Here is a 17,434-nt window from a genome sequence, read left to right on the forward strand (position 1 = left end):
ACAGTTGAGTACTTTCAGAATTGATAATGTGTGGTGGAAAACGCCTCCAATCCCAGCACTTGAAAGGCTGAGGCAGGAGAATCACGAAAGACTCAGTGGGTTTTGTGAGCGAATGCAGCTTGCTTAAGTCACACAACTGAGTAAAAAGTTTGAGAAAGTAATTTGTCTAGAGCTTAGTTTTCCCTAAGGACCATGTTCTGAAGGGGCAATATTTAATCATGACGTGGCGACAGTTTCATATTAACAGGTTCTATAATACACAGCAGAGGATCTGGATTGTGGAGCTGTGTTGGCAAGTGAGATAAACTGCAGTCTTGACTGGAGATTGGGCTTGTGCAGGGTGCAGATGCACAAGTCTGAAGGTCCCGTTGACTTGTCAGGAGTGCACAGTGCCACTGCTGCAGACCGTGGAGTCCTCCCTCCCCCTTGGGCTAGCTAGCTTTGTTCTCAGGTTGGTTCTAATCAAATAGCCCAGGGCTGACAACTCAAGGGTGCCCCTCAGAAAGTGGGTGTGACATTTTCTACCGTTGCTCTCTTGAGGAAACAGAAGGATGCTGGGAAAAGCCTCACTCCAGTGAGTGTTCTCAGGCCTGTGTTTAATCTAAAGACATTGCTTTCCAAAGCTATGACTTTGAGGGGTTAGAGTGAAGGGACCTTTCTGGATAGCTGAAATCTCGGGTTTCCACTGCTCATGCATGGCTCCACAAAACATCCTACTCTTCCCTGCCCCTCTCCCCTTTCTAATGCTGGGCACTGAACCCAGGCTCGTGAACATGCTAGGCAACAGCTGCATCCCGGTCACATTCTACCTGAAATCAGAACGTATGTTTCCAATCTAGAATCTTTCCAGGACACTCCCTTTATAGGCATGGCAGTTGTTCTGATTAAATTTTATGTAATTTGTATAATAAGAGTCTGTATAGGCTTATAAATTATGAATTTGATTCATAAGCAAAATAATTTAAAACCTAGTCCTTGAGCGTGGCCACTTAGTGTCTCATTTCTATAAAGTTAGGTTGGTACTGTGTGTGTGGTATGACCTTTAATACCAGCTCTCGGGAGGCAGAGGCAGGCACATCTCTGCAGGTTTGAGGCCAACCTGGTCTACAGAGTGAGTTCCAGGACAGCCTGGGCTACATAATAGAGTGACTCTGTCTCAAAACAAACAGAAACAACAACAAACAGGACAACTTACTAGCCCAGTTTTTCAACAGTTGAGGATCTTTTAAACATGGATAAGAAATGCCCTGCTGGTCCTCCTAATCTAACCTGCCGCTTCACAGCCTGCGTTTGCTGTGGCAACTGGACGGAGTGTAGAGCTACTGCAGTGGAGAGTCCTTGGATGTGTGTGTGTGTGTGTTTGTATGTATGTATGTGTGTGTGTGTGTGTTTGTATGTGTGTGTGTCTGTCTGTCTGTCTGTCTGTGTCTCTACGTCTGTCTCTGTGTCTGTATATGTGTGTCTATGTCTGTGTGTGTGTGTCTATGTCTGTCTGTGTGTCTGTATATGTGTGTCTATGTCTATATGTGTGTGTGTGTCTGTGTTTCTATGTGTGATGTGCCGACTGCATGCTTGTTCTCTTACTGTCGCCGTTGTCCTAACAAAGGGAGTACTTTGGGCAGGTCGTGGTCATCGGCTTCCACTTACTCTAGGAAGGAGGAAGGTGAGAGCGTTACCAGTGGAGTGGTGCACACGCAGGTCCGTCTAGGAAGGAGGAAGGTGAGAGCGTTACCAGTGGAGTGGTGCACACGCAGGTCCGTCTAGGAAGGAGGAAGGTGAGAGCGTTACCAGTGGAGTGGTGTACACGCAGGTCCATCTAGGAAGGCCTGCGTGGCCGTTCTGCTGCCTTCTTTCTCACACAAGGCAGCTGGTCCAAATGGCTTTCCAGGCTCACCATAAAGCCCTTGCTATCACCCAACCCCCATTTCTAGAAGTGAAGTCGGTCTTCTAAGCTGGAACTCTGTCCCTCTGTGCCACGGGACTCCCGTTTCCTTTCCAGATCATGCAAGGGGAGGGGACACGTTGTGCTGTGCATAGGCAACAGGCTTGGCTGCATGCCAGAATGAAGCTCGCTAGTTAGGCTGCATTATGCCTCTTGTCCCCAAAATCTTGAGGCTTCTGCCTTTCCTGAGACCTGTGAGGGCGGTGAGCGAGTGCACTGGTTCCCCTTGAGGCAGGAGAGAGCAGCCCCACCTGGCCTGTGCAGGCCCCAAGAGCTACAGGTCAAGGCCTGGGACTGACAGGGATGTTAGGCCCTGGGTGGGAGCTGGTAAACATGCAGAAAGGTCACTTTAGGTGACAAGAATTCTGTCGTTGTTCCTAAACCATTGTTACTGATGCTAATGTTTACAGAGCTGATGAGCTGAGATTAAAATGCAGAACTAAGAAACTGTATTAGAAAAAGTTGACCGAGACTTTTAGACCCTTTTTTCTCATGCTTGAAAATAGTGAGAATTATAGTTTGTTGTTTTTGGTTTGGTTTGGTTTTTCGAGACAGAGTTTCTCTGTGAAACAGCCCCGGCTATCCTGGAACTCATTCTGTAGACCAGGCTGTCCTTGAACTCACAGAGATCCTCCTGGCTCTGCCTCCCAAGTGCTGGGATTAAAGGCGTGCGCCACCACCGCCTGGCTGTTTCATAGTTTTAGTAAATGCTTTTATAATACAAAGGGTTGCCCTGTAATTTAATTCATTCTCACCAGTTTGGTAATACTCGGATGAAATTTATGACGCCCAGAAGTTGAGCTAGATGAAGCTAGAGTGGTCATGGGTCAATGACTGGAGCTGGCAGTGGGCACACAGAGTTACTTCTGTGTGTGCAGGTATTTGTCCCAGGCAGAGTGTTGGGTCTACAGTCTTTCTGAGTCAGCCTTCAATGTACAGGCCCCTCCCCCACAGAGCAGCAAAGTGTAGTGTATCCGCATCCTCACCTCTCACTGCCACTGAGCTCTGACCACCAGAAGAGCCAGCAAAACGACCAAGGATTGGCCATTTGATTAGGATCCCAGTGTAATCATGAAGACCCACCCATCAGCCAGATGACAAAGAAATATATATATATTTGTATATAGTCATATATTAGTTATAATTAGTTATATAATAGTTATAATTGACAAAAGAAGGCTCAATAGGTCACCTTTTGTCTTATTCAGGCCACTAAACAAAATACTGGAAACTGCTTATAAACACCAGAACTTGATTTCTCCCAGCTCTAGGAGCTGGAAATCCAAGACAAGACACTAGAAGGTTTGGTGTCTAGTTCTCACCCTCCTGACTGTGGAAGGAAGAAGCTAGCTCTCTGGGGTCTCTCACTAGGTCACTAATCCCACTCGTGGTCCCTCATGACCTGATCAACCCCCAAAGACCCCACTTTCAAATGCCACCACCTTGTGATTCACATGTGAACAGGAGTCGGACACAGACGTTCAGTCCCTGGCCTTGCAAGAAAGATTTCCTGACTTTATTCACAGCAAGTTTCTTCATCACTGTCTTCCATGCTTGGTAGAAGGACTTGTAGATGTGTCCACAGGTCAACTGCTCCCAGATAAGCCCAGTACTCACCCTTCTTTAAACTGAGTCTCTAAAGCAGTGTGTTCAGGGCCTCCATGCTGAACCGCCATTGTTCCTCTGCAGGGGACTCTTACAGTTTCACCTTGGTTTTTTATTTTCGGTTTTTTTGGTTGGGGAGGGAGTGTTTGGTTGTCTTTTTTCTTTTTGTTTGCTTGTTTGTGTTTTATTTTGAATTTAGACAGAACAGAATCTTGATTTTTTTTTAATACAAAGTATATTCTGTATTCCTTGCTAAATAAATCCAAATAAAGGGATCTTTTATAGTTTGCTTCCTAGATCTGTTTCTAAAATACAGTAAGTTAATTGTTGAAATTCAGAGTTTCCTTTTTGAGAGATCCTTTGAGATGCTTTGTGATTATTCTCAAGGTAAATTCCAATTTTGTTTAATTTTCATGCTCGCGGTGTATAAGCAATTGAATTCTCCACGGTTGTTCCCTGAACATAGCTAAGGAGATAAGCAATGCCCCGTCTCTGTTGACAGATGTGAATTCAGAGCGATGGAAGCCTGTGCTGTAAACCATGGCTCCTTGTGCTCTGGAAACGATGCTGGCCTTCGTGTGCTCCGTCGGCAAGTGCGCTTGCCTAAAGTAAACAACGGCAGAGCCCAGAGCAGAGGAGAGAGCTCTCTGCTCTCCAGGCATCTGTCCTTGCAGGCAGAGCATGGGCTCTTCATGTAGCAAGGCAGAGTAAGGTCTGAGTCCAGCCAGCAGAGCCTACCTGCAGGAACCACTTCAGTACCCTGGCCAGTCTGCAGCCTTGTTCTCTCTCAGCTGCAATAGTTTGCAGATGAGGTAACTCCGTCGAGGAGGTGATGCTGTGCGTCTGACTTGGCTACTGTCAGAGCCTCCTAGAAAACTCACATGGGGGCTGGAGAGATAGCCCAGCGGTTAAGAGCACTGGCTGCTCTTCCAGAGGACCCGGGTTCAATTCCCAGCACCCACATGGCAGCTCACAACTGTATGTAATTCTAGTTCCAGGGGATTTGATACCCTAACACCAATGCATATAAAATAAAGTTTAAAAAAATATTAAAAAAAAGAAAAAGAAAAAGAAAACTCACATGGCCTGAATTTCTCTGCCATTTACTGCCTAGATGACAGCGGTGCTGGTCATAAACGTTTGTGCTTTCTCATCAGTATATTTATTTCAATTCCAAATAATTGGTAAATACGACAATTGCCACAGAGAGCATCCAGTGCCGGCCACCTGTCTTTTGCCCCCTCCAATCTCTCTCAGCTAGGAAACGAAACAGGGCAGATGTCAGGGTTAGGCCTGGCAGAGCTGCAGCTTTCAAACTGTTAATGGCATGTCACAGTTGCTTGCAAGCCCCTGGCTCTGAGTGAATATTTGGGATTACACACCTCAACTCCATATCCTCGTCATCCGGATCCACCATGGAGAGAGAGAGAGAGACAGTTCAAACACCAAGGTCTCCAGCCCCTTGCCTGGCTACCATTCCGCAGCTCTGCCCATGGATTGTGCGTGCTCACCTGTGACCCTGTGGCTCAGTGGGAGGCTGAGCCCACAGATGCCAGCCCTGCTCACAGCGTGTGCTGCCTCCTCTCTGACACGGTGTCCTAGCTGAGTGTCACAGCTTTGCCACCTAAAGCATTATTTTCCAGAAAACTGCCTTTCATCTTGTTCTCCTTCATAAAAATGTGAGATGTGAAATACTCAGTACCCTTCAGGAACAATTAGAGATTGTGTGGACCTGTACCGTCAGTTAAGTCTCCAACCTGCTCTGAGGCCAGTCCAAATCCCCGGTTTTGGATATGATAGCCAGTTTCTGCACTGTTAGCCCAGAGTCCTGATGTCTAAAGCCCCTGCTACCCAGGAGAGCTGAGAGTGCAGCCCAACATAAAATCCTCAACTAGAGAATTCGTAAGCTTTCCCTTTTTTAGTTCAGTGTGTAGTTCTCCAGCTTAAACTTTGTCGATGACAACAGCCTGCCAAACAGCTGGACACACCTGGCTCAGCCTTTTGGCCAAGGGAAGAATAAACCAGGAATTATGAATGGGAAAGAACGGGGAAAGGCTTCACAGCTGGAAGGTGGAGTCTCCGGTTCCACTTACAGATCATGCTACCCCCGCTGTCATTGGTTTCTGCAGGTACTTCCTTGGTGGCATCCATCTGATGTCTGGATCGTACTTGATCTGTGATGGCGTATTATCCTGTCTCTAATGTTGTTGGGAAAGCCGAGTCGGCAGTAGTGACAGTGCCCACGGCCTCTTTGGTTGTTCTACGACGGCCCTGGGGTGAAGGACTTCAAACGCCTTTGGTGTTCTTTGAATCTTTGGGCGACTGCTTTGTTTCAGGAAGGCAGGAGCAGAGGTGACCGCTGAAGAGATGGACATGACTTGCCAGGGTGCTCAGGAAACCCTCGGGAATTGTGTGTCCAGTCAGCCTTGCTGTCTGCGTCACAGGGCCAGCCCAGTCAGTGATGCAGAACGCTGACGTTTGAGCTTGGTTAGTCCTCGTGGCTTTGAAAATATTAACAAATCATGTGATGTGCTTTGAATTCAGAGATGACTTACGTTGGGTAACCACGTGTCACCCGGCAGGGAAGTCACAGGTCGAGTTCAGCCTACATGGATCTCACTTGGGTCACTGGGAAACCCATCCATGGGATGCACAAAGGGAGCATTCCTTCCCCATTTGAGCCATAAAATGTCAGAACTGTGCCTTTGGAACTGTGTGGTGGCTCATACATGTAACCCCAGTACTAGGAGGCCAAGACAGGAGAGTTGCCACAACTTCAAGGCTACCCTGAGCTACACACTGAATTCCAGACCAATCTAGGCTACGGAGTGAGACCTATGTCAGAAAGCCTCCCCAACCAACCCCACCAAAATTATTGTGAATTTAGGTCTGTGGGTCCTTCACAGAGCTTGCTTGCCCTTCACTGTGCAAGCTTAGGGACCATCAAATTTGCTTGAACTTAAATCCAAAGACTGTTCAGAAAAGCTAACTCCTGAGAAGGTATAGACAGCATCTTGTCTCAGACTGTCTTCGCTGGAACTCCCTTTCCAAATACATACATGGCAGAGGCTGGCTTCTTCCCACTGATAACATGGCCCAGGCTGGAGGTCACCGCTGAGTCTTCTGTCTGTCCTTGTCTCGTCATCCTCTGCACATCATCTCATGCATAGCTCCCTGTACACATCTCAAATACAGCAAAGATCCTTATTTCTCATGAATTTATCTAAATATGATAGAGAACCTGCTTCTAATTCTCCACTCATCTCCGCTCGTTCACAAATTAGTCTGGAAAAACTAGCGTGAAGACAAAGATTGCAGATGAGCAGTTGAAGCTTACACTCCAGGCCACGCATTGCCTTCTTCACCCACACTGCAGCCCGAAGATGCGAGTTTTCATCTTACACACACACCATGCTTCACTCTAGCTCCTCACCCCCGTGACCAGTATGTTCGTAAGAGGGTTCACTTCCTTTACCACAGTGATAGCTGTGTGAAATGCAACAACCATACCATGGCCCGTGTCTGAGGGCGGGCTCTTCCAGATGACAAAGTCACAATGGTGACATACTAGCAGATGGAAGTCTGAGTTTCATTTCTCCTTGGTGCCATGGACTTCGTAAAGCTCATCTGTCCCAGGTAACTCTGGGACACTGCTCCACTAACTCACCTGGCATGCGGGACCCTTTCCAGAATTTCTTCATGGATCTTTGTAAATGACTTTATTGTGTGCGTGTGGGTATTTTGCCTGCATGTCTGTCTGGGTACCACTTGCCTGCCTTGTCCCTGTGGAGGCCAGAAGAGGGCATCAGATCCCTTAAAACTGGAGTTGCAGATGCTTGTGAGCAGCCACGTGGATGGTGGGAACCAAACCTGGGTTCTCTGCAAGAGCAATCGGTGCTCCTAACCACTGAACTGTCTCTCTAGCCCCAAACGGTTTTATTTAACTCTCTGACCTGTTACGCCTCTAGCCATGCTCTTGTGTACTAGGGGCACATCTGTTGGGCATGGGGAAATCTGGTGTTCTAGTCAGATCACACGTACTGCCTACAAGCCCACTCTCTTTCCACCCAAGCACCCAGCTCCTTTCTGTGATAAGCTCCCCTCAGAAGTGAAGGGCACAGTTCTTGCTGCCCCTTGAGTCCCCTCTGGGCCAGCTTGTAGCAAAAGTTTTACAGATGCCGGGCGGTGGTGGCGCACGCCTTTAATCCCAGCACTCGGGAGGCAGAGCCAGGCGGATCTCTGTGAGTTCGAGGCCAGCCTGGGCTACCAAGTAAGTTCCAGGAAAAGGCGCAAAGCTACACAGAGAAACCCTGTCTCGAAAAACCAAAAAAAAAAAAAAAGTTTTACAGACAATTCTGTGCTGTGTCCCTGACCTGCTGCTGGCCACACCACACCAGCCAGTCCCACCCCTGGCCCTGCAGTCAGAGAGCATACCCTTCCTTCTGCTCCAGGCCGTCAGGAGCACCCAGCAATGAGACATGCAAAACTGAAGAAACAGACAGCCTCTCTCCTTTCCTGGGGCCTCTGCCTTGAGAGAAGGTCCCAGCAGGGATGCTTGCTCGGACTTCAGAACTGAGCCTGGCTGAAAGAGGTCTGAGCAAAGTACAATATGCCGTGTACATGTATGAAAACATCATAAACCCATTATTTTACGTAATGTTAAAAACTAGTATAATAAACACTTTTCTAAAAATGAAAGTAATATCAACAACAACAAAAATTCAGTGATTTGCTGGTCAGTGTGGGGAACATCAACTTTATATCCTTCACTCTCCCCAAGAGTCTTAGACTCTGTGATAAGAAGCCGTTAGACTCATGGTAGACACGGAAGTGGTGGAGCCATTTCTGAGCTCCAAGTGGCCTGAACTCTGAGGATTGTGCCTGCCAGCTGGAGAGCCCCAGTTGGCCCCCTGCATAGCCAATGACTAGATTCTGGACATGCGGCATACTGTGACCTTCTGAGCCCCCTGACCATGGGCTCCATATTTATAGCTTTGTTTTCTTTTTACTTATCTGTGTTGTGGTGGTTTGAATGAGAATGGCCCCCATTGGCTCTAATGCTTGAATACTTGGTCTCCAGTGGGTGGAACTGCTTGGGAAGGATTAGGAGGTGTGGCCTTGTTAGAGGAGGTGTGGCCCTGGGGTGGGCTTTGATGTCTCGGAAGACTCATGCCCATCCCAGCATGCTCTCTGCCTCTGGCTTTCCGGTTCAGATGCAAGCTCTCATGCTCTGCTGCCATGTCTTTGCTCCGCCATCATGGACTCCAACCTCTGGAACCCCAAGTCCAAGTAAACACTTTCTTTCACAAGTTGCCTTGGTTGTGGTGTTTATCCCAGCAATAGAAAAGTAATAGTCCAGGATATCCTAGAACTCACTCACTTGTGATCCTCATGCCTCACTTACCCAAGTGCTAGGATTACAAGTGTTTGAGGCCAGACTCGACAGCATAGTGAGAAGATAGAGGCTGGAGAGATGGCTCAGTGGTTAAGAGCACTGGCTGCTCTTCCAGAGGACCCAAGTTTGATTCCCCACCCACACGGTGACTCACCACCATTCTTTTTTGTTGTTGTTGTTTTGTTTTCCAAGACAGGGTTTCTCTGTGTAGTTTTGGTGCCTGTCCTGGAACTCACTCTGTAGACCAGGCTGGCCTCGAACTCACAGAACCTCCTGCCTCTGCCTCCCGAGTGCTGGGATTAAAGGTGTGTGCCACCACCTCCCGACAGGCTCACCACCATTCTTAACTTCAGTCCAGGGGACTTGATACTCTCTTCGGGTCTCTGCAAGCACCAGGCACATACCCGGTGCACATACATGTGTGCATGCAAAACATAAGATGAGTAAATAATGTATAAGAACTTTTTGAAGCAAAGATGGTAATCACAAATTCATGAGAAGTAGACACACTCTGCCCTCGGAACCGCTGCTCGGGGCTTGGCCTCTTTCTGCAGGTGGCTGCATCCTGACACATTAGCTACTCATTCTGTCCCTCCGTTCTGCTCAGCCAATAATCGGGTGAATTGATGGATTGGTGCTTCCAGGATTGTCGGCTCCCTGTTCCTCCCATGTCATGCCCAACCTAACTCTCTGCTCCCAGTGTTGGGCGGGACCAACCGGAGTCTTCGGGTGCCTCCTCTTTGCAGCTCACCATGCTCTGCCGGCCCCCGGGACTCCCGCTGTCGTCCACACAGGTCTGCACAGAACATCAGTCCTCTCTTCCCTCTGCAGCCCCAAATTCAGGACCCGGATGTAGTTGTTGCTCCGTGACGATAGAGGGAGAGGTTACACCCTGAAGGGCTGAGGTGGGTGGATGGCCAGAGGCTGTATGATCCTCACATCTGTAATGCAACCATGGGCTTCACAAGGAGCACAGTTTCTTTGCTGCCCTGTGACAGGCTCATGAAGCCACTTTTCCACTGTGTGAACGGGCTGCCCACCACAAACCAGCGCTGTGGACAGTGGCCTGCTGGTCAGTCCCAATCCACCCCAGCCGCCAGCCAGTTTTGGCTGCCTCAGGCCCAGGGGCCACCCTCTACTTGTCTCTCCTACTTACTGTGTGCAGAAAACTTTTTGGAGTGTGCTGGGTGGCTGTTTGATTGTAAATTGCATTAACGTCCTGGAGCCGTGCCAGGTGCTGGCTGGATGTCTGATGCTATCTGTATAGACTTCAGGTGGAAGCTGGAACTCTCCACTGAACTTCTGTGGTAATAAAATTATTGCAGTTGTACCCTACATCTGCTCACTGACTTCCTGTGGGTTTTCACCAGATCACATGACTGACAACAGAGACAGGCTGTAGGCTTTTGGTGTGCTTGCTACATCCAAGTCTCTTGGCCACATCAGACTTCTGCTTTGTCTGCGAGCTAAGCGTCCGGATGTCCCACTGTGGTAGGTTGGTTTCACTGGAGCTGGCCCCTCTTGAGAGTCTAGCCTCACCTCTGGCGCCAAAACTCAAAGCAGCAGGGATGCTGTGAGGGGCTTTGGACTAAGACCATGCTCCTAGCTTCAGAGGTGGGTTTTCTCCCGTATCGGGACCAAGCCACAGGCCAGGAATCCTGAAGAGAGGTGTGAAAGCCAGGGTTCCTACCAGATCCACCTGCGCTGATGTGGCCTGCTGCTGTCCTGGGCTGGCAAGAGCCAGAAGAGCGCCTATCCTACCTGGCAGCCCTCTTGTCCTCTCAAACATCTGTCCCTTCCCTGGACACAGTAACCCACAAGTCACCGGCAGGAGCCACAAGGGGCCCTGAGAAGTGCCAGAGAGACAGAGAACAGGAGGAGAAAGGTAAGCGCCAGGCTCATGTCAGAGCAGAGATGGCCTGAGGGTATCCACTGGCCCACAGCTGGCCTGCAGCTGCCAATAGCATTTGTTGGTGTGTGAGCGATGGAGACACTCCCCAGTGAGGAAGCTGGATGTCCCTCAGCCACACAGGATGGCATTATTGTTCTCCGTAGGCTTGCAAAGGAATGTAAAGGGAAGGATGACTCTTTCTGGATTGTTGATTTGACTCTCAGACTGACATTTTTGGACTGCATCCTGACAAAATGTGTCTCTGGTGTCTTTAGCTCTAAATAAAACCTTTTGTCTTTCTTTTCCTTGGCTCTTGAGTGTTCTGAGACATCTCAGAGAAGCACGTGGTCTTAAGGACATCTGTTCTGGTCTCCGTAGCTAACTAGACAGGTTGTGGTAGTGGGGCTGGGGGGCATGGTGATTGTAGCGCAGGCCCAGATTGTGCAGCTGTATACACAGGAGTCAGGTTGGCTGAAGAGCGTTTTGAAAATTCTTCCTCTTTATGCCCGTTATCTGCTCTTTCGGAGTCCTCAGTCAGCTGGGCTCACAAATGACTCATTCCTGTGCTTTCGAGTGTTCGCCTCCTGTCGCCAGTCTGGAAAACAGGTCTCTGTTTTCTTTGTATTTGTTCATCCTTTGTGAACCATGTGACCTGCTGGAGAAGATTCCAGAAAGAACCCAGGAGATAGCTCACGATTCAGTCATTCACTCAAGGAGAAAGGTAACAGCCACAGAGAAAGGGTGCTCTGCTGTGGTCTGGGGCCGTTGTGCCGTGTCCAGATGCAGACTTTCCCCAGCAGCGGCAATGCGTTCTTGTCATCAGACTGTTCTGTCTCTGCCCTCCACTTTGGGACTCACGGTGCACACTCCAGAGACCGCAGTTTGGAAACACTGTCTATAAAAATGATCAGCTCTTTACCAGCCAGCGTGCAGGGACTAAGTCCTGGAGGACACTTAGTAGTAGGTTCCTAGACCACCAAGTCACTCAACAACAGCTAAATATTGTCTTGGTCTTAGACAGTTAGAAGAACTGGCCTTGAAGACCGTCAGTTGAGTGGCCAGGACAGGTGAGTGACCTCGGGGAACAAGGTGTCTGCTGTGAGGCTAGCTGTGTGAACCCAGCACCTGCTTGACTTGAAGGTTACACTGGGCTCAGCAGGCATGGCAAGGAATAGAGGGGTTTGGAACCCCCACGAGGGTCATTTGATGGCTGGTCAGAATTGAAAGGAGTTCTAAGTCCTGCCTTTTACACCAAGTGAGAAACCAAAGCCCCAGGGAAATACCCTGTGTGTATCATCGTGTGTGTGTGTGTGTGTGTGTGTGTGTGTGTGTGTGTGTGTGTGTGTGTGTGAGAGAGAGAGAGAGAGAGAGAGAGAGAGAGAGAGAGAGAGAGAGAGAGAGAGAGAGAAACTTCAGTCAGTGTCACCTCCCCCAAGCACTCTACTGAGCTGTCCCTGAGGGCTCCAAGCAGAAACGCTAGGATCCCCCTTAGTTCAGCCCCACCTACCCAGTCCCATGCAGCTTAGAGAACTTGCTTCACAACCCCTGCTCTATCTTGGATATTGCTGAAGATGCCACAGAATCTTACAAGAAGACTGTGAATACCTGTGTCATGGGCCCAATTTCATATACATAGTAGAGGTGGCCTCCTGTCCCATGACTATAAGTGGAAACCTGCCTCGGGGCCATTCTCTCCCTTCCTGTTGGCCTGCTTCTGAGATAAGGACAGAGGCCATTCTTCAGACCCACCTCCTTTCAGTGACATAGCTCTGTTCCTTAGAAGTGTCTGTGGCGCTGAGAGCCGCGGTCTCAGTCACAGTCTTTCTGGTCTCTTGTATTTGGTCGCTGTGTGTCACTTCGCTGTCAATAGCAATGGCCGGGAGTCATCAGATGCCTTCTCTGGGTTAGGCACTCTGCTAGGCCCTTAGGCCGTCATGAGGCTTACCTAATCTGAGTGTGGTACAGTTGTGACGCTCAGACAGTCCAGTGCAAACTCTCAGACAGTAGTGCTGCATTCCAGCCTGAGTGTGAGCACGGGACAAGACTTCCAAAGCCACCAGTAATAAGGCAGAATTTATCTGATTTATTTAATGTAATCAATCATGCTAGATAGAAATTGCTTTGCCATAATCTCAGAATTCCGGAGACTCGCTATATAGACCAGGCTGGTCTCAAATTCATAGAGACCCACCCACCTCTGCCTCCCTAGTGCTGGAGAATAATTACTGATGTATTATGGAGAACTTCTGTTGGAATAATTATTGCTTAGCTTGAAGAATAACTTCATTGTAAAATCTACCCATATCTGCTGTTGACAGTCTGCCCTGGTGAGTGCTAGGACATCCCCCTAGTGATTGTCCCCAGGATGCACTGGCCATTATGGACACCTCTTGACACTGAGACTGTTCACAGTGCGTGGGAGCTTTGGCTGTTTCTGGCTAAACTGTTTACTTCAGATGAGAGGGACAGTCCTCACCTTATCCCTTTGTAGAGAGTGAAAGGGGTTCTCGTTTATAACTGTTGGTGTGGACAACCACCCAGGGGTGCTGGGTGCTTTTTCCCTTTTCCACAGTCTCCGTATTTCAGGACTGTCTTTGACTCACAGCCCTTCCAGCAGGTCAGTCACAGAATTTCCCAACACTGTGAGAGTAGGTGCATTTGGTCACTGCCAGTAGCTTAGCAAGAGTTCTTGCCTAGCTCTCTGCAGCTCGGCTGGAAGGGGTCCTGTGTGAGCAGTCCCAGTCTCCTCAGACAGACAGACAGTGGTCTCTCACAAAGGTGGCCTCATATCCCCTCCCAAGAGCTTGAGTCATTTTTAATTCTAACAACGACAACACAACCCATGCTGCTTGACGGCTACATTGCCACCCAGGAATGCAGGGTGTTATAAGGAGCAGCAGCAGTGTGCTGGGTTCTGCCCAGAGCTAATCCTGAGAACTCCCGAGAACTGAGTCTAAGCACAGTGGCAGTGTCTAGAATGCTGACACTCCTTCTCCAACCTCCCTGGTCAGTCAGATGGGGACTAGGGACAGTCAGCCTCACCCCACCCAGTCGCTCTGTGTCCTTGAGGTAGGCACAGCGCCTGCTGACCAGGCTGACCCTTCTGTTAGGGGAGAGATTCAGCCTCAGCAGGGCAGTGTGCTGTCTAAGGGAGGCTGTGTGGGGAGCAGTCCTTGAATGAAGCCCGCGGACTGCTGCTTGGTGATAGCTTCTGCCTGTCCCTGTTGCTACAGGGGCTGGTTTTTCACAGATGGCCACCATAAAGGTTGGTACTTGTTCATACTGAAGTGACACTCTGGAGCCAGTTTTACTGCAGAGGAGCAGGCGGAGCTAAGTGCCTGTGGTGTGTGACAGTGGCCTGTGGTGTGGCAGTGATGGCGAGGGCCAGAGCACCTCCTTTCTGAGAATACTCTATGTGCTTCTCAAATGTGACTCAGAACTCCCCTCACCACAAAATCATCTGCTTAACTCTGTCCTTAGATCATTCTGGAGCCCTGAGGAGCTAGCACATGGGTGTTTTCAGTTCTGCATTATTCTGTTACTTCAAAATTCCTACAATGTGTGTGTGTGTACATGTGTGTGTGTGTACACATGTGTGCATGTACCTCGTCTACCCAGAACTCCCTTCCCTAAATCCTAGAATCCCCAGCTAGCCCCATTTCAGTTCAGACCAAAGTTTCCACCTCCCCTAGGGATCCGCAGGGCCTAGGTCTCCCACACTGGGGTGGAGGTCACTGTACAGGGCATTCCCTTTATGCCCCACCCTTCTTCAGACCCCCCTCCCAAGACTCCCGACACCTTAGTCCGGAGTCCAGGGATCTTGGTGTCTCAGGTCCAGACACTCTTTGCTGGTGTTAACACTCCCTGCTGCCTTCTAGACCCACCAACATGGCGTGACTTGGGACTCACACTCGGTCCCTTTGAGGACGTGCCGCCACCACGCTGTCCCTGCAGCATCTCCCTCTCACTCCTTGGTTGTTAGTGTTCACTGTTGTCCCCGCTGCTACTTGTCTGTCCTTCCATGAGGGTGTACTTCCTGTGAGAACAGGAACTGCTACACCCCCAGGCCCTGGCCCACACAGGCCTCCTGGCACCAAGCAGCAGACGCAAGTAAACAAATGTGCTCTGTGATAAGATTCAGTGAGATGATAGACCTCACATATCTGCCCCTGCGTGCGTCTGGGGCATAGAGATTACGTCACTGACACATTCACTGGCCACGTGAGTTAGGAACACCTACCAGCACTCTGCTGGGGTAGAGCCACAGCTCCGGAGTCTCAGCCGGTGAGCACAGCGGATGCATATGGATACCTTGCTCCTCCCTCCTGGTTCAGCCCTCTCCCTCAGCTTCCCACCTACATCCTAGGACCCTGGCTTGCCCCTGCTCTCCCCACCCCATCTGCAATAGGGATTATCACACCACAGCCTCTCCTGGTGGGGTCTCCATGGCTGGGGGAAAAGGCCAAAGGCTTTCTGTAGACCCAGCTGCTCCTCAGGCTACAGGGAGAAGATGGCCTCTGCCCTGGGTGGATTAGTAGGTCAGGAATAAAGTTCGAGTTAGAAGCCAAGTCCTGATACTACGGTACAATGTTAAGTGCTACCTCAGGCCACTAACCTGCAGGCTCAGAGGCCATGAAGAGTGCTCCAGGGCCCTAGACACTGTACAGAGCCGGCCCCGAGGAAGGACCTCGGCCTCTGTCTGTCCCCAGTAGGAGGAGGATGAGGCCAGATTGCAGAGCCAGCTGCTCCCTTGAGCTCAGGGCTTGGGACTTTTTGGTTTTTTTGTTAATAAAAAATCACTTTCTTGCAAAGAATTTATCACACAGCTCGATTAGCCCAGCCACTCAGATGAGCACTTGCCCAGACCAAAGTCTGTATATCTCCCTGAACTTCATACAGTCAGAAGACTGAGAATGTTTGAGGAAAGAGTCTCACCTCCAAAATGACCCACTCCCCAAGACAGGATGTCTCAAGAAGAGCCAGGCCTTGAAACTGAGCAGGAGGGGATATTTACCTTGTCTGCCCTGCCGCCTTTTACCTCCTTTAGGTCATTATATTGTTTGTTGTGGCCACAGGTGTCTCAGTTAGGGTTACTATTGCTGTGATAAAATACCATGACCAAAGCAACTTGGGGAGGAAAGGGTTTATTTCACTCACAATTCCATGTAACAATTCATCATCAAAAGCAGGAACTCAAGCAGGGCAGGAACCTGGAGGCAAAAGCTGATGCAGAGACCATGGAGGGGTGCTGCTTACTGGCTTGCTCCCCATGGCTTGCCCAGCCTGCTTTCTTATAGAACCCAGGACCACCAGCCCAGGGATGGCACCACCCACCATGGGCTTCCCCCCTCCCCCCATCAACCACTAATTAAGAAAATGCACTACAGGCTTGCTTACAGCCTGATCTTGTGGAGACATTTTCTAAATTGGGGCTCCTTCCTCTCAGATGACTCTAGCTTGTGTCAAGTTGACATAAAATTAGCCAGCACAGGAGGTAAGTTACATTCTCCCAGAAGCCGTTGGACAGTCAAAATTTGTGAAAGGCCTGGTCCTCCACGCCTGTGACCACTCTGGGGAGGGCCTTGCTGTACACACACCACGGCTTTCCTTGTACATAAAAAGTCATCTTGTTCTCATTGCAGAAATTTCCAGAACTGAAATTCAAGTATGTGGAAGAAGAGCAGCCTGAGGAGTTTTTCATCCCTTACGTCTGGTCTCTGGTCTACAGCTCGGCAGCAGGCCTGTACTGGAACCCACAGGACATCCAGCTGTTTGCCATGGACTCCGACTGAGGCGGGACACCCACCCCACCCCCAGCCAGCAGCTCTGCTAGTCACCTCATGTCTAGGAGTAGAAGCGGACCGACTGCCTGTGTCTTCTACCACAGTCACTCAGCCTGCCTCCCTCTCATGCTGTGAGGACTGGGAAACTGCCACCAGTTCGTAGGGCGCTCAGCTTTGGTTGTACTGCAAGGGGGGTGCACAATAATAAAAAACGGAAAACTTGCTGTTCAAGAGGTGCCTTATTTCTAAACTTGTGAACCCAAAATCTAGAGCTTTCCTGGGACCCTGGTGCCTTAGGCACATAACAAGCACATCAACAGTGCATGCCATTTCTTTTTTTTTTTTAATTGTTTTTAGATTTATTTATTTCTGTTTACTTATATTTTGTGTGTATGATTTTTTTGCCTACATGGGTTTTTTGTTTGTTTGGTCTTTTGTGGGGTTTTGTTTGTTTGTTTTTTGAGACAAGGTTTCTCTGTGTAGTTTTGGTGCCTGTCCTGGATCTCGCTCTGTAGACCAGACTGGCCTCGAACTCACAGAGATCCACCTGCCTCTGCCTCCTGAGTGCTGGGATTAAAGGCGTGGGCCACTGCCATCCAGCTTGCCTACGTGTTTATATGTGCACCACATGCATGCCTGATGCCTACAGAGGTCAGAAGAGGGTGTCGGGCGGGAACTGGAGTTACAGAAAGTTGGGAGCTGCCATGTGGGTGCTAGGAACTGACCCCAGGTCCTCTGCAAGAGTGCCCTTAACCGCTGAACCAACTCTCCAACCCTGCGAGGCTTGTTCTCATACTGTAGCTAAACTGAAATGCACT

The 17,434-nt window shown here is 49.5% G+C and overlaps 1 protein-coding gene across 2 annotated transcripts in view; it reads left to right on the top strand.

The window, feature by feature from the left end:
* Window positions 1-16,847, top strand: part of Dym (dymeclin) — a 303,216-nt gene extending 286,369 nt beyond the window's left edge. For both annotated transcript variants that reach the window (XM_059246037.1, XM_059246038.1), the window contains exon 17: window positions 16,476-16,847. In XM_059246037.1, the coding sequence (XP_059102020.1) occupies window positions 16,476-16,625 (150 nt within the window). In that variant the 3' untranslated portion in view covers window positions 16,626-16,847. The remainder of the gene's footprint in view (window positions 1-16,475) is intronic.
* Window positions 16,848-17,434: the final 587 nt, after the last annotated feature.

The sequence above is a fragment of the Peromyscus eremicus genome, chromosome 19, assembly GCF_949786415.1.
Source record: "Peromyscus eremicus chromosome 19, PerEre_H2_v1, whole genome shotgun sequence".
In the NCBI taxonomy this organism is placed as follows: domain Eukaryota; kingdom Metazoa; phylum Chordata; class Mammalia; order Rodentia; family Cricetidae; genus Peromyscus; species Peromyscus eremicus.